Genomic DNA, 27,997 nt, shown 5'->3' on the forward strand with positions numbered 1-27,997 from the left:
TATGTTTAAACACACTATACAGTAGATAGTAGGTCACTTTTTGAGCACAATGTACAGTACAATGCAAATGTTTGCATCCCCCATGTTTTCTGTGGGAGTTAAAAGAATATGTATCCCTAGTGTACAATTTATCTTTAAAAAAATTTAGTGTACAATTTATCTTTAGATCTATGTGATGTGGATGCAGTAGAACAACGCAAAACGCAAGACCAACAAGAAAACAATCAAAGGTTAAGAAATAAAGTGAAGAACATGTTAAAGAACATGTTAATTTTGCAGAATTATAAAATTTTGAGTGTATATGTGACCAGTTTTTTGTTTACCGGATAATGGAACATCTGTGAATCCTAACAATTAAGTTATGGAAAGCTTTGCACTGAAGGAAGCCAGTGAAAAATGTGGGTTTGTTACGAGGTGTATTTATTTTTTTCGGAAGGAAGGTTTTGGACTGACGCCACCTTATGGACATGTGAAAGACTTTCTAGTAGAAAAATGCTATACCACCACTTCCAGGAGGAACATTATGTATAAAGAATTTTTGTCAGGATTAATAAATTATCTTAATGTAGGTTGTGGTACAATCCTACTGAAATGCACAGATTAATCTGTGCTTATTTTTATTACCAGATCTGTGTTATTTGTGTGTTTTATTAAGTATTATGTGCATTTTTTTCTTAAAACTTCAAATTAATAGTTAAATAAAACAGACCACTACATGCAGTATTAGCATATTTAAATTACAAAAAACAAAGAGGAACAACTTACAAACCTGTCAATAGCCTAACCATAAAAGGTTCCCACTACGGGTGTAACAAACCACTCCAGTCATGATTTGATTCATGGCACTGGCTTAGAATATTTTGAACAAAAATGTAATGAAGAAAAATAATGACCGAAAAGACTTTTTTAGTAATAAGCAATGTAAAGCCTTGTAAAATTTTGGATGTATAGACCTAAGAAATATTTTTTTTATAAACAGGGATTAAAAAATTGCAAGCAAATGTATAGGTTCACCATATCTTAAAAATAAAAAAGCAAAATAAACGTATGGATTTCCATCAAATTTTAATGCTATCAGCCAATTTTCTTGATTACTCTTTCAATTCCAAATGTTCTCCTCAATCTAACAATTCCAACCCTATAACTGAAAATGACTATTTCAGAATTGTCAATAAATAAGAATAAATTTCACCATCATAAAAAAATTTCATTTTAAAAATAAATTTGGGTGAGTGGGATATAGATATGTTCCCTCAGGCTAGACAAGATGATGTCATTTCTCCATTGGTGCAAGGAGACTTGTTTCAGCCCTGATCAATTATATAGACCCTGACTAGATGATGTCACTGCTGAATGTGCTGTTTTGTCCAAAGCATGCTCTTAAAGCTTTAGACACTTTCACTACTTCATAATAATGAATATCATAAAAAACATGGTTTTTCGAACAAGATTGTTTGGTCATGTGTCAGATATGCCATATATCTGCCTAAATCATTTTCCTGCACCAGATATCCATTAGTGCTTTTATCTATCGCAAAATTACTGTAAGCCTTTAAGAAACAAACTCAAACTTTCAATATTTTTCACTACTCAGACAATAATAATATAGTAGATATCACAATATCTTGAATATCTTCATGACCAGGCGATATTAGGAAACCTTTGGACAAGCTTGACATCATGCAGTGAAAAGGGATTTTTTTTTCCAGTAGAGGGCAGCAAAATGGTGAAATGGAAGACCATTCACCTCCATTGCAAATTGTTGTGTAAATTATTTAATTGTCTACTGATCACTGTTACCTCTTTACCTCTTACACATTTCTGGCCACAAGATTCAGGGATTTTGAATGTTGCAATCTGATTGGCTTTGGTTTCAAACAGGACAGCAACCGTCTGTGGCATGATGAAATGTTTTTTGTTTGTTTGTTTGTTTTTTTATTTTATTAAAATTCTTAGAAGAAAAAAGAACATAACAGTTTGATTGAATGAGATACCAGTGGTCAGTTTAGTTAGGTTTTGACCACAGTATCAGATTCCAGTGAGAGCTAAAAGTCTTGCTAGAAACTTGCTCACTTTTACACCAATATAACACCAACCATTAATGATAACACAATTCAGACTGGAAAAACAGACAAAAGGACACTTATAGTATTCAAACAGTGTATTGACTTGTTTCGTGCAGGTTGGAGGTGTCAAGGCCCCATGTGTCAGTAGAGGCTTTTATCACAGTCTGATGTGTTACGCTCAGGGAGTATCAGTCTATGGCGCTGATGCTGTCTGCTGAAAATGGCTCCATTAGTCTCCCAATGAATGTTAGATACCACACAGACATACTCCTCCAGGATCAATGATTGCGAGTTGGGGATTGATCCAGTAACTTCCAGCTGTGCCACCATTCATAAGATGTAATAAGAGAAGAAGCATTATTATATTATGCTTTCATTATGCTTTCCATCCCTTTATGTTATTTGTCCAAAGGTATAGGGATATAGAAATCTTATGTAAGAAATTCTCTGCATCACTAACTGTTGGACATGGACTGAATATTCTATACTGTATGTCTACATAAGTAACAAGAGGAAGCTTTAGGAGATCTGCTGCACCTGTTCTAAAATAGCAGAGCAGCCTCTCGTGTGAGTAGTTTTATATTCTCTGCTGGTTACCATCATAATTACCCACTCACCACCCAGCAGCTGGGTTAAACCACTGCCTCTTAAGTTGTCTTGACCTACACTGTGTTCTCTGTCTTTATATTTCAGGTTTTTGGTATTGCTTAATATTCAAATCCAGTATATAACACACTGCTGTGAATCCATTTCTATTATATAGCCTTTGTTTTCTTGACATTGACATTGTGAAAGAAACAAAATGTGAATGGTGTGATTATAGCATGTTTCTTCAACTGCACCATCCATCGTCCCTCCCTCCTTCTCTTTTAATCTCTGTGTAGCTCTCTCTCTCTCTCTCTCTCTCTCTCTCTCTCTCTCTCTCTCTCTCTCTCTCTCTCTCGGGTGATCAATTTACATATTGCTGGTGCCTGTGATCTTGTAGGCCAGTCTTTCAGCTAGGCACAGATTCCTGGGATACCTCCCCCTGAGTAAAAAAGCCCCAGTCTTCCCCTCCCTGCCCCAGAGCACTTTATGACCACACAATGGACACAGCTCTAAGACTAAGGGTCTTCTCTCTGGCCCTTTAGCAACATTCTTTTGTGTGTGTGGTGTGTTCTTAGGAGTTTTTCTTAGCAAATGTGTTTGTAGGTGCATCGATTCAAAATGGGGGTCTAAACTTTAATTGTGTCGTAGTTTAGTTTATCCATACATTCATTTTTATTGTATTTAGTGCGTGCCGCAATGTCGTCGAGCTGAGAGTGACGGGGGGGCACCCAATGCCCCCCGAGGTGAACACTCACACCGGACATGTCTAACAGTTACCGCACTCTCTCACAGCACCTCACTGACCTGAAGAAGGAGAACTTCAGCCTCAAGCTGCGCATCTACTTCCTGGAAGAGAGGATCCAGCAGAAGTACGAGAACAACAGTGATGATGTCTACCGAACGGTGAGTGGCCTAAAGTTGGATGTGGGAATTTATTAAAAAATGTATTTATTTTGTGGTCTGTATATGTTTCCTGCATGCTGGTATATAGCTAAATAAATAAATGCAAACAGTATGGATAAATTCAGAGCTTATAGATGATGTCTTCAGAGTCAAAATAATTGAGGAGTCAGTCACTGAAGCTCTTTCACTTTAAGTCATAAGGATAGAAGTCCTAGAATGAGTCCCGGCTCATTATGGGATGTAGACACGATGCCTATCATGAAAAAAATACTAGTGTTATCCAATAGAACTGTGAATTGTAGGACTGTTTAGCTTTTCCATACAACATGAATAAACAACTTGACTAGTCACATTAGGTGTAAGTCATTAGGCATTATACGGTCAGGTTCTTGTGTTCACTTCGGTAACTTATTAATATTATTAGTAAAAGTTTGTTATTTGTTATGATGTATTAAGCAATAATCAGAATTATATAGTAAAAAAAAATCACAAATATATTGATAATGCTTCCTCATCTGTCTGAGGCATCAGTGTGTGTTATATCGGACTGGAGGAGGTCACTGATCACGTGAAATGACACATGTTTTCATCATCTTTGTAGAAGATATTACTCCAGGAACGCTCTTTGGAATATTGGCTTTGTTTCTGGAATTTGATGTGTTCTGCTTGATTGGTTTGACTGGATATTTAGAATAAAGTTAAATGTTCTCTTCTTGTGCTTGATGGTAGGACATTATAAACACAGTGGACTCAAAGTTCTCAACCTTGAGCTGTCAGCATTCAGCATGTGTGTAATTTGCATTGCACTAAAAATTGAAAAAAACAGACTGAATTTACTTAATTCAAATGCATACGTTGGTTCCATGTGATTGAAAGAGTCCACATCATTTGACATGATCACTGACCTCCTCCAGTCATTTATGCCATCCAATCATCTAATATTTTGATAATTACTTAATACATCTATGAAGGCAAATATGAACAACAACCTTTCCTGGACCATCCCACATATGAACCATAGTTGTTTATTTAAATAGTACTGACAGCTGTTAAAGCTTAAAATAGGCTTTAGCTTTGTTTAACTATTGGTTGTTAAGTTTAGAAATTACATTTTAACAACATTTAAGTATATACAGCATATGAAAATGGTTGGTGCATGATATAACAGTTCTGTGCTCGTGTAAAGGAATCTGAACTGTTTTTAAATGTCTATCTCGTGATGTGATATCAGAAGCTATTTAAAACTCTAGGCAGTGTTCAGGAACCTTTGCTTTTCCAAATCTTGGGTAGTAATGTTTTGAGAGGTCTGGTGGGTTTTTTCTTTAATTGTTATCTGAAAATTTGTAAATGAACCTGCTTGGAAATCTCCTACTGTACATGGTGTATTGTAATGTATTATATTGTTTGTATTGTAGTGTGTTGCACCTGAGATTCAAACAATATATTCAACATTCCACTTTTTAAAGACGTAGGCTATGTAGCATAAAAAGATTCTATTAGGTGAAGAGTAATAAATCCCACATTACATTCTCTGAAAAAAAAGCTTATCTTGAATCAGTAGAGGCTACAGGGGCTTAAAAGTTAAAAAACATGCTTTTCCTAAACGCGTTGTTAGCCGAGTGGCTAGTTATACTAGCATATTAGCTTGTGCAAAACAGCAAGCAGGAACTGGAAGATTGTCCTGAATCCTTAGTAAAGTGTGCTAAATTTGCAAAATAAAAACAATTGTTTTTGCTGGAAGGAAAAATGCATTATATTGAGACACTACTTTAACATATTAATAAAAATTTGAGTTTAGTGTATCAATACACATATAAAACTTACTATATGCTGGTATTTTCCTATATTCACGTTCTACAAAATTATTTAAAAAAAAAAAAAATTAATTAAAATGCTATATTTTAATGTGCTATGAAATAAAATTTCTCTTTGATACCTGGAGTGTACAAATGTTACCCAAAGCTGCTCTCTACCTAGGATGCCTCCTTGCAAAGAGAATCAGGCTCCTAACAACAGTTTTTACAATAATATTATGTTATATGTCGAATATTGGAGGATAAACCTCAGCCTGATTAATCAGAGTACAACCACTCAATCAATCAGACTGTAATCCTTGCTGGATCAGTGAGTCTGCGTAGCAATTGTCAGAGCAAGGTGACTCTAGTATGCAGCTGCTCTCTGTGTATGTGTGTTTCCCTGCACACAGATCTCTCTTACATAACGTATTGATAGATGAGCCAATTATCAGACAAAACCATACATGACAGAAATGATCTGCACTCTTGTGACATCTGTATCATCTATCATTAAGCCTCAAAAAATCCTTGTACATTCCCAGTAATCCCTGTTAAGAGCATGTCCTGTTTGATAAAAACAAATGAATTCAATAAATCTGTTTAAATTTCATTTAAATCAAATTCACAGACATCCCGCCCCATTCTGTTGTTGTACCAAAACTTGATTTTACACACAACTTGCACCAAAGCTGTACATGGCACCATTATATAAACTTCAATCTATCAAAGTAGTTTAGACAATGGAATAGAAAAAAGATCCATTCAACTTGGAAGCTGCTGGGGATTCGACAGTATTACGAATAAAGCTATCAAGCTGTCAGAGCAAAACTGCTGAAAGAATAAATGCACCATGCTACACAAAGACGCAGGACTACTATACTGCTACTACTACTAGAACTATTATTTATTCACATCAAGTTCAATACAATTTCAGGCCCCTGTTTTCAAAATTTAATATTACCTTCAATATCAAAGGTGTTCCCTTTTTTATGAAGTCTTTTTTAGTCTTGCTGAGGCCATCAGGGTGTGCCAAGGGACTTGTAAATTACAATTTGCTGATAAATAACATTCATTATAATAATTATTCATTAATAAATAATAATAACTGATAAATCTAGATAGCAAACCTGTCATGATAATTCAATTAACATTCTTCTTATGTGAAGTGAAAATGATTTATTGCAAAATATGACTGTTCGACATTGGCTTATACAATGCTGCTTATACAATAAGCTTGAAATAAATAAAATATAAAAATAGGATTAATAATCATATATTTGTGAAAAAAATAGCTTTTTTATGGATAATGATCAACTTCTGTAGGAAAACAGAATCACTGACGGTCCATATTCTTGTGTTTAGATTAATTGTGTGTGTGTGTGTGTAATTGGGACATAGTCCTCTGCCTGCTCAGTATGATTTGAGTTACTGAATACGGACGGCCTGCTTTTGACCCCGTCCCTCAGCGAGTAATCACAGGGTCTCATTTCACCATCCAAAAGTGTTTGCTTAAAATGAGTTCTGTCTCTATGGGCAGAGGGACGTAAACAGCAGTGTATGTGTGTGGCTTCAATTTAATATTTTTTAAGAGTAAAGAATAAATCCTTGCATAAAGAGAATATCTTTTGTATAAGACCAGTATGTCATTTTTCTAAGCAGGAACCTTTCAATCAATTGTACATTAGCAGTCATCTGGTGCAATGTGTTTTTATGCAGCTGAAACCATTTCTTGGGAACTGAGGTTAAGGTTAAGGCTAGATTTATGGAATTAGGTGTAGAAAATATTTAATAGTACGTATAGGTATTTAGATATATATGATATTCTGAGGAGGTATATGGATGTAATTTATGAGGATATGAAGCTAGTGGGTGAAAGTGTTGAGGATGCAGAAGATAGGTATAGGTGGAGAGAGATGATTCGCTGTGGCGACCCCTGAAGGGAAAAGCCGAAAGAAGAAGAAGATTCTGTATGTGTGTGTTTGTATGATGGAGGGTCCAGGAGTGTGGGGACATGTGGCTGGTTCCAACAAATGGAAAATTCTTCTTTTATACAAAAAGCTTCAGCTTTTATTTTTTTAAAAACTAAAGTGTTTAGGTGTTAATTAGCTGTCAAGAAGGTCATCGGATGGATATTAAGACAAAGACAAACGTGCACGTGTGTGTGTATAAAATGTACGTTGTGTTTGACAATTTGCGTGTGAGTCAGTGTGTTGAAAATGTACACAGAAATGTGTGTGTGGCACAGCCAGAGTTCTCTTGAAGGTCAGCAGCGGTAAACACCACCAGCTTTCTGCTCTTCTGCTCATACACTCTTACTTCTCATATTACACCCTGCCTGCAGTCGACCCGTGTACTGTAATGTCCTGAATTTCAGCTTAGCCTCAGTTCACCTTTAAACAACACTTTTTTTCTCAATCTGTGTCAAGTTTCCCAATGAATCCAGTTTAGGTCTAAAAGACACTTATACTGACTAAGCACCAATACTGGAAAACAGAGTACAGTGTTAGTACTTGACCTGGAAGTGATGTGATTGCATTTTGTTCTGTGCCTGGTGTGTATGTGTGTGTGTGTGTGTGTGTGTGTGTGTGTGTGTGTGTGTGTGTGTGTGTGTGTGTGTGTGTGTGTGTGTTTTGAAATCAGGTAAGTGGACAGCAGCTGTTGAGGTCCGGTTCTCAGTCAGTGCCAGCACCACATTTCTCTGTGCTAAATATATCCCGCGTGACAGCAGTGAAAGATGCCCCAGCTTTCCGTTAACTCCACTCTGCTTGTGCTCAGCAGACCACACACGTTCATAGACACACGCACACGCACACTCTCACAAATAACACATAACCATATTATTGAAGGACTTAATTATTATACGTGTTATTAAAATGAACAAAAAATGAAACAAAAAACTGCCACATCATACTTTAGACATCCAGAATACTTCAGATTTATCAACATGGTCTGTCTAATCATAAGGCTTTAAATTATATTTTCAAAAATATAATAGCAAAAAAAAAACATACGTTCTCGAACCCTGTTCTCAGACACAAGCCATGTAAACTACTGCTCAAGTCTCCTGTTTCTGCACTGCATCATTAGGGCAGAAATGGTTTGCACAGCACAGCTTCTTCTTTCTCATGTGGTGTGTAAAGATTTTTCAGTTTCATCCATGCAGCCACAATCCTCTCACACCACACAAACCTCACATGCTTTGCATTCTATGTGTAAAAATCAGCCTCTTTGCATAAGCTATCGTTATTATATTTATGAATTTGTATATACAGTATCTTCTTGAAGTTCTTATTGTAGGACTAATTGGTCAATAACTCAGTGTTGTCTGTCATTATTATAAGTTTACAAATGATTTCATATCCAAACCTATTGAAGTGAAGTGAAGTGAATTGAAGTGAAGTGAAGTGACGTGACATACGGCTAAGTATGATGACCCATACTCAGAATTCGTTCTCTGCATTTAACCCATCCAAAGTGCACACACACAGCAGTGAACACACACACCGTGAACACACACCCAGAGCAGTGGGCAGTCATTTATGCTGTGGCGCCCGGGGAGCATTCGGGGGGGTTCGGTGCCTTGCTCAAGGGCACCTCAGTCGTGGCCGGCCTGAGACTCGAACCCACAACCTTAGGGTTAGGAGTCAGACTCTCTAACCATTAGGCCACGACTTGTCCATAGATTTGTGCATAGTGTATAAAAATTAATATAATGAAATGGGCTTTTTAGAATATTTGAAAAGATGCATAAATATCGGTAACTCTGACGAAGCTCTAATTTGCTGGTATTGCTTATATTCTGATAAGCTTCATTTATTTTAAGTATTTAATAAAATCATTACAAGACTTTGGAATTCTAAGTTTATCTGGCACATTTAATTAATATGTTATTAGAAAACTTCTCACTGGCATTAAATAACATCATCGCTTTATCATCGCTAATTAATTCAAAAGTTTTGATTAGTCTTTGAAGTTGAATTTCCGTGTATTTGATGCTGATTTGTCTTGATTTCAGAACATTGAGCTGAAGGTGGAGGTGGAGAGCTTGAAGCAGGAGTTACAGGAGAAACAGCAGCTCCTTGACAAAGCTCTGTGAGTCTCTTCCTGTTTACAATCTGTCAGTCTGTGGCTCTGTCTGTGTTTTTCTACTTATCTGTACAACTGTAGAACATTATAAGTTTCACAGTACAAAAGGTTAAATAGTTAAAATGTAGAAAAAGGTACAATGTGCCATTCAGCATCTGTTTGTTTCTACAGAGTCGCAGGCAGTAGGATTACATTTAATGAGGCATGATAAATAATACTTTAAATTTTCATCTATCATTAAATATATTTCTGCTCTTACACACTCATAACAGCTTAATAAGTGGTGTCGCTTATTATCACCGCTTCGTTCCAGCTGCCCCTCAGGGTAATCCTGTTTTTGGTAGACAGTGTTTAAGCATATAATCGATTCCAAGGAGTGTTTTCAAGTCTGGTTTGATAAGCATTTATTAAAAAATTAATACATTATTTCCAGACAGTCAAGACAGATGCAGGCTGTCTGCCTCCATCTGAGAAATGTACGCTGGACTCATAGCTCATTAATAGCACTTTTGCACCAGACAGTGCAACTCGGGGTAACAACATTTTATTTGTTTCCATTGCCAAACGAGCTGTGACAGATATAAATGCCCACACTAGATTTAGTTATCCTTCATATTATAAAGGTCGACACATGTGGATGGAAATGAGGATGGTACAGATCAAACAAAATAGTCAGAGAATTATTCTGAAAAATGTCTCTGGCTGAAATTGCTTTTCTACATTGGAAACAAATTTGCTATGACTAAGTTACATTTGATTTACTTTAGTTGTGTTCTACATGGCATGAAACAGAATGTCATTGTGCTTAGTATAAATCAGAATGACATTTGAGATTCAGCCACAAGAATTGTGCAAATTCAGGTTTGTACAAATTTGTATAAGAGTTCTGTTATATTTATTCCACTGTTTAGAATCACAGTCTTATATTTTCACTAAATATTAAAGTATTGATAGGAATCAAAACCAGAATTTGGTCCAGAATTTGGATCCTGTTTAAATTGAACCCTGTTCAGTGGGGAAGCATTAGAAGTCTGATCAATCTGATTAACAGCGATTGGCCTAAGACTAGCATGCCACACACACACACACACACACACACACACACACACACACACACACACACACACACACACACACACACACTCCAGTTACACTGAGTAGCTGGAAAATTGAACCCACACTTGACTCACATGTCAGCCACTTAGCCGTATGGGGTGATCTTGTCAGGAAGCATAGGGAAACACTGATAGATACAGAAATAGAAATAAAACCAAAGGAAGAGGAGAATGAAACTGTGTAAGGATATACAGAGGGGTGTGGTGAAAATCTATATAGTGATAAATAATAGGTCAATCCATTGAACAGGAACTGGGTTTATGGTTAAACGAGGCACCGTTAAGCTAACTATGCATTGTGCTACGGTATATCTATGGTGTATCCAGCCTTCAAGTGAACATTGACTGGTTAGTGGGAAGTGTCCAGTTTCATAACCACCAATTCCATGACAAAACGACAGTTGTTGCAATTTTCTACTGCAAATTACCCAAAACTACAATCAACTAACAAGATCACTCCTTTCATTTTTATTACTAAAATACTCCCAGTAAAGACCAGGATTTGACATTTTGCAATCACAGAGATTAACTCAAAATCAAACAAACTCTGATATTTGCTTGGAATTTTTCAGAATTACAGTAAATTTTTCACAGATATAAGCCGAGCTATGCTGAGTGATGTCATCACACATTCATGTGCATTAACACACATTCATGTGCATTAAACATGAGTACAGCTATCATAGAAATTAATTACATATGTTTCTTCACTGGTAAGAGTTTAAAAGAAGATCATTTTTGGCCACACAATTGGAAAAAAATCTCCACAAAAACTGAAAGATTGAAAAAGCGTAGCAAATCAGTGCATCTTTTAAAGTATCTGACATTTCTTCTTTGTAGAATATGACTTGAAAACAAGAAAGTGAAACCATTTTAGAAATGTTTTTAATGAGAACTGTGTTTGACCTCCATCCTCATATACATATACGAAGGCGAATGCATGCACGAGCTGCCATGTTGGCAGATACACATGCCCTGAAACATAAATCTCCCTAAAGTGTAAGGGCAGTTATCATGATTACATCTGCATAACACACCACTAGCATTCATTTATTATTAGCAGTGTCACTCACTATCTTGGAGGAAGTGAACGTAACTCTGTACAGATAAAAGTGAATGATATTTTGTATGCTATATCCAGATACCTGAATAAGTGCTCAGATGATTCCTGAGTTTAATAGCACACTTATCAAGTCTCAGGGGATGACCTTAGAAGAGCTGATGCCAGATATCAGAACAGCCTGGAGTCAGATGAGATGAAACACAATCTAAAATACAAGACTAACTATTTTATCTATGTGCGTTAGTAAAGATTCAGTGAGACAGACAGTATGATGTCATGTCGGATCAAATACTGACATATAACTATATATGTCTATGTGTAACATAACCATATATAACAATAACTGCATACTGACAGTTAATTTCTCACATGCTAAGAAAGCCTTGAAAAGGATGTACACGAAAGAAATTACACAAATTAGCATTGAATGAAAGTTAAAGCAATTACTACTCTAAAATAAGTAAGTACTGCAGCAAATTTTCAATTTCTGCCCTTAAATTATGTACAATAGTAGCTCAGTAAATGCTATTTGTAATTAAACTCACATTTTGCTGGACAACAAGAGCAGTGTGTGGTTTTTAAACTTAAACTAATGCATAAAATCTAATGGCTAATCCCTCAAACAATGGCCAAGCATGCTAGCTTTGACAATACATACTAGCTTGCCTGGTAATAGCTAGCTGTCATGATATAAATAGGCTAGTTTACATTTATTTAGTATAGGCTAGTTTACATTACATTTTTATTTTTTAGAATTATATTAGCATATATTTTCAAGCTATCCATAGGTTAAGGTTATTGATTTGTAGTAAAAGGTTTAATTTAAAAATTAAGGATAAAACAGGTAGGTACAGTAAAGTAGGTACTCAGAAATTGTACAAAAAAAAACAAAAGTACAAAACTAGACAAAAAAACAAAAGTACAAAACCAGTATTGTACCTTGTTATTTTCTAACCACTTAAATAAGCTATCAGACTAAATAAAACATTTATGTTAATAATATTTACTATTATATTTGCAGTAATTCTGGGTATATCGATTACAAAAATTATAGCACTTCCCAGCTTTCCAAAAATGGCTGCCACAACAAATGATGTAGGTCTTGGACTCTAGGTTTATATTAACCCTTGTATACATACCTCAGGCTGCCAGACCATGAGCTCACCACATACCCCAACACCGTCACCCAACCTCATCCATTTTTAATTTTTTTTATTTTGTGAACAAACATAATGGGGCTCATAATGTGTATACAATTTATTAATTGAATGTCATTTATTTGTAAGTAAATTTAATTTGAATTAAATTGACAATAAATTCATTTTAAAATAAATGAAATGACACCCTTTTTTACATCATGATGAAACAACTACAGCTACAGATAATTTATTAAACAAATTTGATTTAAGTGCCAGCTCTACAATAGCAGCTGGGAAGGCACTCTCATGGTTGGTGTGAGCTGACAGTCGTTATCCCAGTTTAAAACCATTACATTTATACACACAGTGACAGACACAGTGGCGTGAGCCATTTTGGGAGTCCCATCCGTGCAAAAATGAGTCCGTATGTATGCGTGTGTGTCTTCATGTACCGCTATTCTAAGAAGTGATGACATATGTTTAAACATAAAAAATCCTCTGCTTAAGGATGACCGAAGCCATCTTCTTGCTACCTGGACCACTTGGGAGCTCTGATTTAATTCCCAAGTAGTAGTATCATGTGCATAGTGACACAGTGTACTTGTAACACATCTGTTTTAACACAACAAGTTAAGCCCTTCAGGAATGTCTGGTAAATTAGCATCAGATTTGGACCCAGGCTTGGTTAGCCAACTGACTCTATTATCTAAACATATGCCTGAGATTCCACAGGTCTATGCTTGCAGAGAACGTAAAAAAAAATTAGATACGCAGGGAACCATTTGTTCCTAAAACAGCTGTAGCTTTATGTAGACATAGTTGTTGGTGTTGGAATGATGAGTGATGGTTGGTAAAAATGGGCTAGCAGGGCTAAGCCACCCTCCCCTTCCCCCTGTATTTCAAAGATAAATAGAAATCAACAGGACGAGGTTTCATTTTTGCCATCCACATTAAACTGTTTGCTCTTAATATCTTAAATGTATTAATATTCTTTTTTTATAGAATCATTTATGGCACAAGTAATCATAAAGAAATGATGTACAGAATGCTGTAGAGAAATGAGGCTGGAGCTGAATTCTTTATAGCCCAGAATGTAAATTGCTGTAGCCTATCAGTTACAGTCATGTCAGGTGATTGCTTGATGCTTTGGGTTTAACAAATTGATCAAGAATTCAAAATACACTTAGAAGTGTAAGGAAATTGAACAAGGCAGGTTCTTTACTTTATCATCTGTCTTTTCCCCTCTAAATGTCTGGACGGGAAACTAAAATTACACTGACTTAAAACACACATGGTGCATTATGTTCAATATGGTTTGGTTTTGAACAAAATGGTTACGATAAATAATTACCATATTTAGAATTCAGAGGAAACACAGCCAAAAGCCAGTACAGCATTATGGACTTAAAATTTTGTTTAAAAAAAACACACAAATGTCTTTAAATGTGTTTGTGTGTAAAAGTTTGTTCTTAGTACATTGTCACTGATACAAGATATCACTTAAGAGTTTATTACCAAGGTATTGGTAGATATTTGATTTTAGCTTTTCCACCTAGACATGTCTTAGACATGAATTAAAACAATGCAGGATAGTGGTGTACCAGCTAAGCCGCCACTGCTGCTTTCCGATAGGATAACAGCGGAGAGCCTGACCAATAACAATGAGGCAGAGCTACAACGTCGCTGTGATGCGAGACAGCAGGAGATCGACCACATGCAACAGGTCCTGCAGACCAAGATACAACTCCTGCAGGAGGTAGATACACATTCTCATGTGCTCTTACACAGTGATTCACATAAGTTCAGAAATATACACATGCAGTTTTACAGGTTCATGATTATGTTGATGATTATATGGAAGACCTTAATTGTATTAATGACGATGATGATGATGATGATGATGATGATGATGATGATGATGATGATATGTACGGCAGGAGGCTCAGTTAGCCCGGAACGAGGCTGAACGCATGGCCAGTCTCGCAGAGTCCTGCTCCCAGCATCCCCCTGTCACCATGGAGCCCATCACCAAGGAGATGTCTGTTGCTAAGAACTGCCAACCTCCCAACCTGCTACCTGACAACAAAGACAGCAAAAGGTAAGGAGAAAAGGAGAGAGTTGTTAGAATTGAGTTATTCTGTCTGACCTAGAGTTTGAGACAATTAGAAATAATTTTCCCTATAAAAATAACAAAATACCTATACATCACATGCACCCCATGCGTCTATCTCTCTCATACACACACAAACACACACACACACACACACTGCATGTGTGTGTGTTCAATGGTAATATACTGTATACTGATTATATTCTTAAATGCAGTAAACAAAGTTTAGGTTTCTATTAAAAGCTACATTAAATGCAGTAACACTAAAGTGATAGTGTTAGAATGAATTCTTAGATTGTGCTTCAGGGTACTAAACTATCTTGAGCTGGAGTTAATCCACAGACCACATTCACGTGAAGGAAAAAAGAGATCAAGCACAACCTTTCCTTTAGCAAAGATAGAGAAATCTTAAATGGATTCCAGTTTATTTTTAAATGCCAGAAACATGTGTTGTCTGAACATGTCACACTTGTGTGTCTTATCTGACTAAAGACACTCAACAATTTGAGTAATGCAGCTTCACTGATTCTAAGGATATTAGTTTCCAGATTTTTGGTATTAAATTCATATTGTGAAATATTTCATGTTTTTGTATTTTTTTTTATTTTTTTGCAAATAATGTTCTTATTGTTTTGAATTTGTCTTGTTAACTAAACTAAATTTAATAGTTATAACTAAGACGATCAAAGTAGTGTTTTGTAATGATAAATTACCAATTTTGACTAGCGGTATGGACTTTTGAATATGGCATGAGAACAATTTTTATTGCATTGCATTTAATAATACATTTATCTTTTAATATTTATTTAAAATAAGCAATACCATCAATTTACTAGACAGATTAGAAAGTTTTAAAAAAAATTAGTCTATGCTGGTGAAACAAACCCCCATCCCTTCTGGCCTAATGAGCTGCCTTACACTAAATCTTTTACTCCAATATATTTGATTAGATAAACTGCAACAGAAGGATCTGCTAAAGAAGCAGGGTGGTTTGTTCATCTTTGAAAAACTTCATTTTTTCTTGAGTTTATTCTGTGTACGGTCAGCTACTGTATCACACCCACACTGTCATACAGGTTGTTAATGTGCGTTATTTATCTACAGGATTGAGGAGCTCACTGCGGCAGTGCTCTGTAAGGAGATGCTGATACGGGAGTTAACAGAGGAGAGGAGCTCCCTAAGGGAGAGAGTCACAGAGATGGACGAACAGCTTCGGGAGCTCTCTACCTCACTGCTGCAGAAAGAAAGAGATGCAGAGGTGAGAAAATGTGTGTGTGTGTGTGTGTGTGTGTGTGTGTGTGTGTGTGTGTGTGTGTGTGTGTGTGTGTGTTTTGTGAAAGCAGGCAAAAAAGAGGCAGTGTATTTCAAGGAACATCAGTTTTAAGTCTTTATGTCAAATTTATTTTAGTGCCCTCTAGTGCCTGCGTAATGAACTGCACTGCATCAGTAAATACATTATATTAAAATGTTCTAATTAATAATAATTAATAAACTCACACATATGTTGAATTTGTGTATGCCACATGAATATTATTGAGATATATTTTAAATTATATAATTATTACAGATTTAGATACTATTTTAAAGCATTTCCGTGTATGGTAAAGTAGATTTGTCATTGTGACAGTTTTGTTATAACTCTATTTATATAATATTCTAATAGTTTGTTTTAATGTTTTTGAATGACGATGACTGAATGACGACTATAAACCAGTGACTATTTATTAGCTTTTATATAAACTCAAAAGAATGATGAAGATATATTTATTTGTATTATTATAATTTACCTGCACAGTTTGACAGAATTCACTGACATGAGATGTGTTAATTAGATGTCTCTCGTTTTCCGCTGTATTACTGATGTTACATGAGATATCATGGGACTTGACCTCATGTGTCCGCTGACACATCGGCAGCTGCTGAGATACCTATGAAGTGAATCCGCTTTCATTTACATTTACGGCATTTGGCAGACACCCTTATCCAGAGTGACGTGCAAAAGTGCTTTGAAGTCTCTGTGAATACATTAACACTAGTTAACACAGGCTTAGGATACCATCAGCCTAAAACTCTGTCCAGTTTTTTTAATATATTCATAAAACAAACAAGTGCTAATTTAAGTGTTTCAGGAAGAGGTCATTTGAAGATGACCCGTCATGACTCAGCTGTTCGGACATCTAGGGGAAGTTCATTTCACCACCTCGGTGCCAGAACAGAAAAGAGTCTTGATGTGTACTTACTTCTTACCCTGAGAGATGGTGGGACCAGTCGAGAAGTGCTAGTAGATATGTCAGTAATATGACAGTGTGCATTACGGTGATTGTTGTTTTTCAATGTTGCAGTTTTATCAGGAAGAGCTGGGGCGTGAAAGGTTACGTGTCCAAGAGGAAATGCAGGTAAGACTTACTGTATATTTGTTTGCAGTTAACCTGAAACAGGTCCATGTATATTTCATGATAGAGTGCAATCACACACAATTTAGAAGTGCCAATCAGCCTATAGTCCATTTCTTTGGACTGAGAGAGGAAACCAGCATACCCAGAGTAAAACCCCAAACCACATGGAGAACATGTTAACTCACTTACACACTTAGTGTAGAGGCAGGAATCAAACCTCCAACCCCAGAGGAACACCCATAGTCAAATCCTTTTTAGTCAAATTTCTGAGATAGAACATTAGGCCGAGGGGGCACGGTGGCTTAGTGGTTAGCACGTTGGCCTCACACCTCCAGGGTCGGGGTTCGATTCCCGCCTCCACCTTGTGTGTGTGGAGTTTGCATGTTCTCCCCGTGCCTCGGGGGTTTCCTCCGGGTACTCCGGTTTCCTCCCCCGGTCCAAAGACATGCATGGTAGGTTGATTGGCATCTCTGGAAAATTGTCCCTAGTGTGTGATTGCGTGAGTGAATGAGAGTGTGTGTGTGTGTGTGCCCTGCGATGGGTTGGCACTCCGTCCAGGGTGTATCCTGCCTTGATGCCCGATGACGCCTGAGATAGGCACAGGCTCCCCGTGACCCGAGGTAGTTCGGATAAGCGGTAGAAAATGAATGAATGAATGAGAACATTAGGCCTGACTTTATTTAGGCTGTGAGTTGGGTTTTTTATTTCTATATATATAAATTTGCAATTTAATAGTAAGTAAGTTTGTTTATCTTGAATTATTGTACTGTATATTGTACTGTATATTACTGTATATGTAAAGATATGTGTTAAGTAACTCTACAGTGTTTTCATTTATAAAATAATACAATTTTCTCAGTTTGTTGGTAACTTTTTGATTGTTTAAAAAATTTCTGGGAGTTATACAGATTTGATTCTGGTCCAACTTTCCTCCACTCACTGTGTAATACTTCTTTGGTAAATATTCATGATGAAAGTTTGCCCTCTAGTGGAGGGCAACGACAGGTGATCTTGAAAGGGAGATCTGAAATTCATTCAGAGTTCAGAGCATTTTGAAGAAGTAACATAAAACCTAAAATTGATGTCACTTGGACAGAGCATGACAGCATACTGTGTTTAGGCCAACGTACCAAAAGACACCTTCACCAATAGAGTTAAACCTCATATATATTATTAATGTCACTTCTGGTTCATTTTAATTATGTTTTTTTTAAGTGCTCTGTTTAGTTCTTTTTAGTTTTTGTATGCTTAATTAAATTAATTAATTAATTAATTAATTAAATTAATTAATTAATTAATTTAAATTAATGAAAGATGATAATAATAATAATAATAATAATAATAATAATAATAATAATAATAATAATAAGGGAATGAAGTTTAGTGGTACTTAGTGGTACTAAAGCACCTTAGTGGTTAAGGTGTTGACCTGTTAATCTGAAGGTTGTGAATTCAAATCCCAGGTCCACTGAGTTGCCATTGCTGGGCCCCTGAATAAGGCCCTTGGCTGAGAGTTTCATAGAGTTTAATTGCCTTCCATCTCCAAAGTTGGAGGTTCAATTTCCACCTCTGTCCTGTGTGTGAAGAGTCAGCATGTTTTCCCTGTGCCTCAGGGGTTTCCTCCTAGTATTCTGGTTTCCTCCCCAGTCCAAAGACATGCGTTGTAAGCTTCAACCTGAGTACCCTGGAATAGGCTCAAGGTTCCCTGTGACACTGTGTAGGATAAATGGGGCAGAAATTGTGATGGATGGATAAATAAAAACTACCATATAAATGTAATTATAAGTGAATAAAATATACAGTGTGTTGTTCTAACAGCACATTTTGAAATGTTTTTGTCTTACTTACTGGATCCTGTTATTTACTATCATGTCGCTGGGAGATATTTTGCTAAAGCTTGTTTCTTTGTGCTGCGATGTGGTCGGTTTGAAAGAAAACGAATCACAAGTCACTCCTCTAAGGGTGGAGTGCTTTATGGATTATTCTGGAGCTTCATAAACACCACTACGCTGAGAGTAATAATGGGTGTGTGGTCATTTCTAAGGTTCTGTTTACTAGAGGTGGACACTGACAATGAAATGTGAGGTCAGAAAGAATTTCCAACAGGTTAAGGAAGAGTTTATTTGTTCTGTGTTTCATAGTTGGAAAAGAAGAGATGTGTGTTTGTGGCAACTGTGCACTCTCTGTGCTATTTGGACTTGAGATGTGATCCTGTTGGGAAGTAACCCAGGATTGGGCAGCTGCCACTTGGCTAATGAAGACAGGGAAGTGACTCGTGTAGGGTACTGTATGTGTTCAATGTGTTTCTGAGAAGAAATGAGTACACGTTGCCTCTAGGCACTGTTTGGCTTGTAAATCAGCACAGTGGAATATGCAAATGCTGGAGATGGCAGAAATGACTCGGCTCCGATTGCTGTCTGACTTGAACCCAGCTGCTTCACTCATTTATAATCACTCACTCTGGCTCACACACACACACACACACACATCCACTCACTCACTCACTTGTTACGTCTTTGACTTTAACTATATAGTAATAAACGTATGCTATGTTCAAACACACAGCGCCTTACAGCTACAAGACACCATTTATTTTCAATGATTGCTTGAGATTTTCAGTGACATGAGCGACCGCAACCTTTGGTGACTTGATGTGGGTGTGTCCAGTGCTGCATCAAAACTGAGAAAAGTTTATGCAAATATAGAGAGATTTGGTGCAGTGACTACCAACGGGAGCACTGCATGATCTGTGGCAAAGAGCATACACTGGTTCTCCATATCTCGTATGATATGATGCACATATACACTAGCAAATTTTATACACAAGCACCAAATCTCCCTCAAAAATGTTTAAATTTAGCAGCTATTTAATTTTTTGCCTATTAAGTCGACCACATGCATTTTTACTATGGCAACTAGTAGTAGTAAAAACTACTGGCGACTTCATAGTATAGTGACTAGAGACAGCAATAAAATCACTGTATATATGAATGTAGCTTAAGTCGTATGGGTGCTTGGGGGACCAATTAGGCCAAGATGAAAGTTAATTAGTGTAGTGTATACATTGTGCTCGTCTGCTTGTTAATCATTTCAGGCATTAAGGGCTTTCCATGCTTTTAAATTTTGCATGTTGTTAGATTTGACTGTAAAATGAAATAAACCCCAGATTTACAAAACTAACAAATATTAGGGTTTTTGATCTATATTCAAAGCCGCAGACAGAGTAGTATTTCTTCTTACAAATGTTTATAGAATCTTGGTGGTTATGCCCTAATGAAAATAAAATGACCATAACATTTTCACCTTTCCACAGATGATAGTGTTGAGAAAAATATATATTATGCAAAAAATATGACATACTTAATCCAACCCTAATAGCACACCATTTTTGCTTCAGATGTGACTGCCCTAAAGCAACTCCAGTTCTAGAGAACATACTCTTTGTTTAGCCCCACATGCCGGTCATTATTCTCAGTAAACACATGACCTTTTAGGAGATGACTCTGCTGTGGCAACCACCATGAGATAAGATTCAGACAAAGCGCGCGTGTGTGTGTGTGTGTGTGTGTGTGTACACTGTGACCATTACCACCTTTTTATAACCTTGTTCTTGTCACATTATATGTACGTCACCATGGCTTTCAAACGATGCATACTAATTTATATTTAGTGTTGTCTATAGGAGCTGATGCACAGGCGTACCATGTGCAATTCTTTGTTGGTCTATTTTTGAGCAAGAATGTTTTTATAAACCACCACAGCACAGAACACATCATGCATTGTATTTTTAACAGAAATCAGTTCAAGTAAGGCCCAAGGCAGAGTGTCCTCATTGCAAAGCATATGAGTAACAATGCGTACAAAGCTGCACCTCACCACTTTGTTATATTGATAGCAATTTTTTTTTAAATATATTTTAAATAAATATATTTACATTTAGGGAGGCACGGTGGCTTAGTGGTTAGCACGATCGCCTCACACCTCCAGGGTTGGGGGTTCGATTCCCGCCTCCGCCTTGTGTGTGTGGAGTTTGCATGTTCTCCCCGTGCCTCGGGGGTTTCCTCCGGGTACTCCGGTTTCCTCCCCCGGTCCAAAGACATGCATGGTAGGTTGATTGGCATCTCTGGAAAATTGTCCGTAGTGTGTGAGTGAGTGAGTGAATGAGAGTGTGTGTGTGCCCTGTGATGGGTTGGCACTCCGTCCAGGGTGTATCCTGCCTTGATGCCCGATGACGCCTGAGGTAGTTCGGATAAGCGGTAGAAGATGAATGAATGAATGATATTTACATTTAGCTTGAGTTGTTGATGTTATACTCTCAGGTATATCTACTCAGATGAAAACTCGGCTAGTTATCTATGAGAATAAACATTTAATTTTGAAGGTGTTAGCATAAATTCTGGATGCTTTAGAACCTGATCTGGACAGACTAAAGGACTAAAGCGCTGCTGCATCGCTCTCTTTAAGCCAGTGACATCATGCAGTTGAATGATATTGTTTATAACGCAGGAAATCAAAAGTGAAAATAGACTAGAGTCTAGTTAAAAACGCTAGCTCAGAATTTCCATGGTAGACGTTATTATGAGGAAGCAGGGGATTTTTTTTTTTTAATTAAAAAAAATTAATAAAAATATTTTAAAATATTTTAATATATGAGCGTGTTTATTTTTTTTGTTTATTTTCCCCATAATCTAATTTAAAAAAAAAAAACACACACACACACACACACACATTTCACCTGCTCACTGAACCTAACACGTTGCGGCTTAGTAAAGCCTGTGTGGGAAAATCCAAACCGGACTGCAGAGGTAGAAACGGCTGCTTGTTGAGCTTCATATTTGCACAATACATGACTTAAAACATTTCTCAGAGCATTTTCCCGTGAATTGACGTGTTCGGTAATCTTTATAGCGGAAGATATTTCAAATCTGGATTGATTACGTTACATTTAGAGCGCGGTGCGACAAAATGGTACAACCGGTGTTTAGAGAAATGGTACATCCTGTCGTCGCGAGCCTTGACAACCACAGCGCTGCTACATCATTTCTATGTGGCTCTTCATTTAGAGCTGATTCTCTGAACAGCGGCTGATTTTAAACCAGTCTGTCTGGAGAGGGGAAAAAAACAAGAGGACAGAGAATAAAGGCATTAAGGAGTGAAGCTGACAGGGCAGTGACAGAGGATGTGGCGATAGGAATATGATGAACCAGACTCACCGCTATGGAGAGAGAGAGAGAGAGAGAGAGAGAAAAAAAAAAAACAGGAGACTTTACAGACAAAATGGCTCCTAAATAACGGCTTCACGGTTTCTTTGACATTGGAATTTACATAGGACACAAGTCTGGACTCGGTATTTTTTGCTTTAATGTAACCTACCTTACTCTTCAGTACAATACATTGTACGTAGACCTTCATTTTGTGGATGTAAAATGCTGCAGCGTGGCCTGGTTTAACAAGGACGGCTTTATTATAAGGTGAACTTTGCTGTCACCTGCTATTTATCGTCCTCAGTCAAGTCTTAGTACTCAATATTCATCCCCATGCTCTGTTTCCCTCCCATTTCCGGTCTGTACTTTATTAAATGTCAGGCGTAAAGGCTCGTCGAACATCTACAAGCATCTGATATCTTCAGTATAGTTCATAAGACATTTATAGCACTGGTGTTATTTTTGTCAGCAAAATTAATTATTGAACTGATTATTGAGAAGACTGGATACGGACCGGTTTTGAAGCTCAAAACCAAGTTTCGTCCTGGAAAAACTTCGCTCGATACGATCCAGGATGAAGGAGGTGTGCCGGGTTTGCGCCCGCAAGCTGTGTGGGAATCAACGGCGCTGGATCTTCCATCCAGCAGGAAGGTTACAGGTGCTGCTGTCGCACGCTCTGGGCCGCGAGCTGCGCCGGGATGGACGTGAAGAATTCGTCTGCAGCAAGTGTGCCTTTATGCTTGAGCGTATGTATCGCTTTGACACGGTGGTTGCGCGTGTCGAGGCACTGTCCATTGACCGCCTGCACAAGCTCCTGCTGGAGAAAGATCGTCTACGACAATGCATCAGAGGAATGTATCTCAAGCACAATAACGACGCAACATCTAAGGAGAAAGAGTGCATGGTGGATATGTCGAGCCTACCTGATGCCAAGTACTGTGCTCTAGTTGAAGAAGACTTGATGTATTCAGTGTACGAGTCGTGGGCGGAGGAAGAGGAGCAAACGTTGGAGTGTAGCCATAATCCACAGTGTCATGTATCAGAAGTGTCCTCTCTCTGGCACCGGTCAAGAAGATGCAGAGGCTGTCGTGCGCTCCGTGTAGCTGACTCAGACTATGAGGCTGTGTGCAAGATACCTAGGAAGTTGGCACGTAGCACTTCCTGTGGTCCTTCCACACGCTACTCTGAGACTACCATGACAACAACAGCATCAACTACCCTTGTCCCTGAGAGTCATCTAACAGCAAGGGATTCATCAGACAGTGACAAGACTTTGGGAGGGAGGCCGGGTTCAAGCAACTCATCAGATTCCCTAACTTCCACTCTGGGTGCAGTGCCACTTGTTGGACAGGTGGAACAAGACATAAGGGAAGAGCAGAACTGGGACTCTGTCTTAGAGCAGCACTTGGACCCCAATTTAGACAGTGCGAGTGCAGCTAGCAAACTGCAGCTTGTGCTGTGCTTGGTTCAGAACTGCATCTACAAACCTGTCCGGATTCCCCATGGAAGTAGGCTACCTGTTTTAATTAAACCTGGGTGTGTGGATACAGGAATTAATCTAGGTAACCCAGGACAAGCCCTAAGGACCCTCACTGATCAGGCAGCCTTTGCACGAGAGATTCCTCGGCCATCAACAATTCGTCTGGGCCTAGCATTGGAGTTGGCTGAGCTGGAGGAGATGTGGGATGATGTGTATGAGGAGTACTTACCTTTCTGCTTGAAGAAGGTTAAAAAGAAGGTGAAGATACAGATTGGTATATGAAGAAGTCTTATCTGTCTCTGGGATACCTAACAGATACCATACAGGATTAGATCAAATGATCTGAATGACTGGTCTTAGTCAGGGTGCAAGTGGTTTTCTTTTCTTTTTCTTTTTTTTTTTATATAGGCAAACATAGAAGTTCTTGGTCATGGAGTCTGCACTCTACATATTATTAATAATAACACAAAATATATAAAAATGTGTCAAAATACTACTTTTTCATAGTGATTACAATGCAAACACATTGTTTTATACTATTTAGCCTTTGAATTCAATTTTCCAGAATTGTTCTTCATCTAATTTTGACTTTATAACCACTGGAGGCCTGTTCATTAGGCCTGAGGGCCGTAGCCATAGTAGTATTGGGAAGATTTTTTTTGTGTTACGTGATTAGTGTTAGAGTCCATTTAGCTGTCATTTAGGACACTGTGTATAGCTTGTTGCCCTCCTTGAGGATGTTTGCATCAATACTACATCAATCACACTATTGGATGCATAGTGTACTAATGCACTACTTACCCAACCATTACCAACAGATTAGAGCTGCTGCTTATTCTACAGATAAAGGAGGAAACGTAGAGGGAAGATAGGCCTGTTGAGAGCTAGCAGATCAATTTTGGAAGTTTAATAGGTTATCAAATGCAAAACAAACACAAGTCCTCTATCCCAAATCGCCATTGCCACGAATGAGTTATTGCTTGCTAGTGTGAATGTAGCAGTAAATATCAATAGAAAATCATGTACCCAGCTCTAACAGATGTATCAAGAAATTACTATATAAAGAAGTGATATAACACTGAGCCATGCTTTGGGATGGTGAAATGAAGGGAATAGCTTCCTTTTTTGTTGTATTTTTAAGTGCTCTGAATTAATTGAAAACACAGTGTCACTATCCAGTGTTATTAAAATGATAATAACACTGTCATGAATGACGAGCGTGCCACTGAAACAGGAAGTGGCAACTCCGATTAGTAGATTTGCAAATCAGGAAACTCTGTGCTCAACAAAATGCATTAGTAAAGAATTAAGCTTGCTCTTGTCCCCCATTTGTCAGAGCTGAGGTGGTCTTTGCCCGTCCTACTTTAGCCAAAGCCAGGGCACTTTCATTTAAGTAGGTTAATATGGGGGAAGTGAAATCACCACTGACCTAGTTATCCCACATGCAGCTAGAAGTAGAACATACACACAAACACAGATGCAAAGTCTGACCTCATGCTTGTTAGTGCACTATACAGGAACATGACTCTGTTGGCTGACATTTTAACAGAGCACCACCCTATTTTGAAAGAACTTACTGCGGCTTTTTTATTTAATCGAAGCATACAGCTTTATGCGCTAGAACTTGGGGTTAAACCATACTATTATACAAAAGGGCAGTAGTGTGTGTATGTATTTAATGTGGGTTTGTTTCTCTCTTAGAACTTCTGTCTCAGTAAAGCTTGTCGGAATGTGTGGTGTAAAGGGTGTATGCTTCTCTTTGTTGCAGTCTCTGATTGAAGAGCAGCAATCCCAGCTGAACCAGTATGAATCTGCAGCAGGCCAGTGCGTCAGTGAACTGCAGAAGGCTCAGTTACAGGTTCAGTCTCTCCAAAGTAACATCCAGGAGAGCGAAACCAGCAACAAGGTACTGAAACCGACTTTTAGATGAATTGTTTTATCCCAAGTTCTATTGTAACGCCATATTAAAAGACCACAACCCGCTAGCACAGCTTCAGTGCACCTTAACACAGATTCTGCAAATATGTGAAACTGACACTGATACCGAACACCCAAAAAGAGATTTACTTTATTTTTAACACCCCAAATTAGAAAAATACACCTACATAACAATCATAACAGAGCAGTCGAATCATATGGAAAAAAATCCAGAATTCAGATCAACCGGATTTACTTAGGATTTTTAATATGTAGCTCAGAGCATGATGGGATGATTATTGCTCAAGTGGGTCATTGTCACAATGTTTTTCAGCTTAGTGTTTCAGGTTTTTCAGTTTAATTTGTCACCTCTCTGTATATATATATATATTTCAGGAAAAGGTTAAGAATTGACAGTAATGACATCTTGCTTTTGGATGTTGTTTTACAGAAGCTGCAAGAAAAGCTGGGGGAAATGGAGACTGAGCTGCGTTCTATCAGACAGGCAGCTCAGAATCAGGAGAGGACCATAGAGAGCCTCACTGAAAGTCTTAATACCAAGGAAACAGAGGTTTACACACACACACAAACACACACACACACAGGCAGCTCACAGATCAGAGGTTGTACATTGCTAAGTCAATTCTAGAATTTTTGGCACCCTTGTTGAAAAGTCCAGTACTGGATAACATGCAGTGATATTTTGAGCTTAAACATGAACTTCTTACAAAGTCTAACAGGGTTAGATACAAAGATTTGCAGATGTATACTGTCCTTTGTTTTAAACCTTGAGTTTAGGGTTCACAAGGTCCAGATTCAGACTTGGAGTGCTTGAATAGGGTTCCTTTAGTCATGTGAGAGCACAGCTGTCTGAGTGAGACGCTCTTAGTTCGGATTTAGTCGAACCGCAAGTGAGAAAACTATGTCTGTTTTTAATTTCTATGTATACTATATGTTCAGAAGTATGCAGACACAACACCTGACCATCACACCAATATGCTGACCTTCCTTAAACTGTTGCCATAGAGATATGTGTTTGTACGTGTGTGCAGTCACGGGAGTTATATCAGGCTATAGAAGGACAGAATACCACCCTGTGTAAGCTCAGAGAAATGGCCCATCGCAATCAGCTCCAGCATTCACAGGTGAGTCGATTTCTGATTCTTTCATTTGGTCTTTTTCTATCTTTCTTTGTGTATTTGTTTTATCACCAAACATTTCTTCTCTCTGTCTCCAGGTGGTAGAAGCGGGTGACCTGCAGGGTGAGGTGGTGGCACTGCAAAGCTCTCTTTTCTGCTGCCAGCTGGAGCTGGAAGCCAGTCAGCGAGCACAGAGACAGAGCCAGAGGGTGGCAGACGATCTGGCCAACTCCCGTGACCGCCTGCACAGTGACCTAGAGGCGGCACTGCAGCACAGAGAGACCACCGAAAAGTACAACCAGGTAGGGACAAGCATTCAAGGCAAGGCTTATTGACAGCACAGTACTTGTGGTCAGGAAAATGATAGAGTTTTAGGCTGTGAAGAGTGTCTTATATATGTTTGTGTGTGTTTTGCAGGATTTGCGCAGCACAGTTCAGCAGCTGCGCTCAGAGCTACAGGTGAAAGACGCTCATCTGAAGGAGTGTGAGGCCGATAAACACTCTGAGATTTTAGCTCGAGACAAAACCATCTCAGAGCTCCAGTTTGCACTAAGGGAGAAGGAGAGAATTGTGCAGGTTAGCAGATAATAAGCTTTAGGTTAACCAAGACTTTGGCCTTAAGACTATTCAATGAAACAAAAATGTCATTAGGCAACATAAAAAAAGTTTCCATCTGTCACATGAGTAAAACCAGAGCAAAAATGATCCCCAAAATCATTGACTTTAAATTGGACTGTGTGTGTGTGTGTGTGTGTGTGTGGCAGGAGTACTCAGAGCTGCTGGACCAGCCTGCTGAGTCTGGTCGACCCCGAGATGCGCTGCTGGACAAACTAAAGAATCGTATTCGTGACCGAGACAAAGCTCTGGAGGTATTTTAATCACACTACACTATAATAACACACCTGAATTTACACTAGCAAGCAGCTAATAAACCACTCGTTTCCTAAATGCATTTGCCACTTGGTTACCATAGCAAGTACAAATAATGCAATATT

General features: G+C 38.0%; 1 protein-coding gene across 4 annotated transcripts in view; it reads left to right on the top strand.

Annotated features, from left to right (window-relative positions):
- The window catches only part of LOC132846214 (myomegalin-like), a 54,831-nt gene that overhangs the window by 4,687 nt on the left and 22,147 nt on the right, over window positions 1-27,997 (top strand). For 3 of the 4 annotated variants that reach the window (XM_060870828.1, XM_060870836.1, XM_060870844.1), the window contains exons 1-7: window positions 22,322-24,204; window positions 25,715-25,852; window positions 26,315-26,434; window positions 26,916-27,008; window positions 27,101-27,304; window positions 27,420-27,578; window positions 27,767-27,871. In XM_060870828.1, coding sequence (XP_060726811.1) covers window positions 23,041-24,204; window positions 25,715-25,852; window positions 26,315-26,434; window positions 26,916-27,008; window positions 27,101-27,304; window positions 27,420-27,578; window positions 27,767-27,871 — 1,983 coding nt within the window. In that variant the 5' untranslated portion in view covers window positions 22,322-23,040. Of the gene's footprint in view, window positions 1-3,446; window positions 3,558-9,368; window positions 9,446-14,388; window positions 14,513-14,693; window positions 14,855-15,970; window positions 16,125-17,208; window positions 17,263-22,321; window positions 24,205-25,714; window positions 25,853-26,314; window positions 26,435-26,915; window positions 27,009-27,100; window positions 27,305-27,419; window positions 27,579-27,766; window positions 27,872-27,997 lie in introns of those variants that run through there. The other variant, XM_060870853.1, reaches the window with a different exon arrangement.

Source organism: Tachysurus vachellii, chromosome 1, assembly GCF_030014155.1.
Source record: "Tachysurus vachellii isolate PV-2020 chromosome 1, HZAU_Pvac_v1, whole genome shotgun sequence".
In the NCBI taxonomy this organism is placed as follows: domain Eukaryota; kingdom Metazoa; phylum Chordata; class Actinopteri; order Siluriformes; family Bagridae; genus Tachysurus; species Tachysurus vachellii.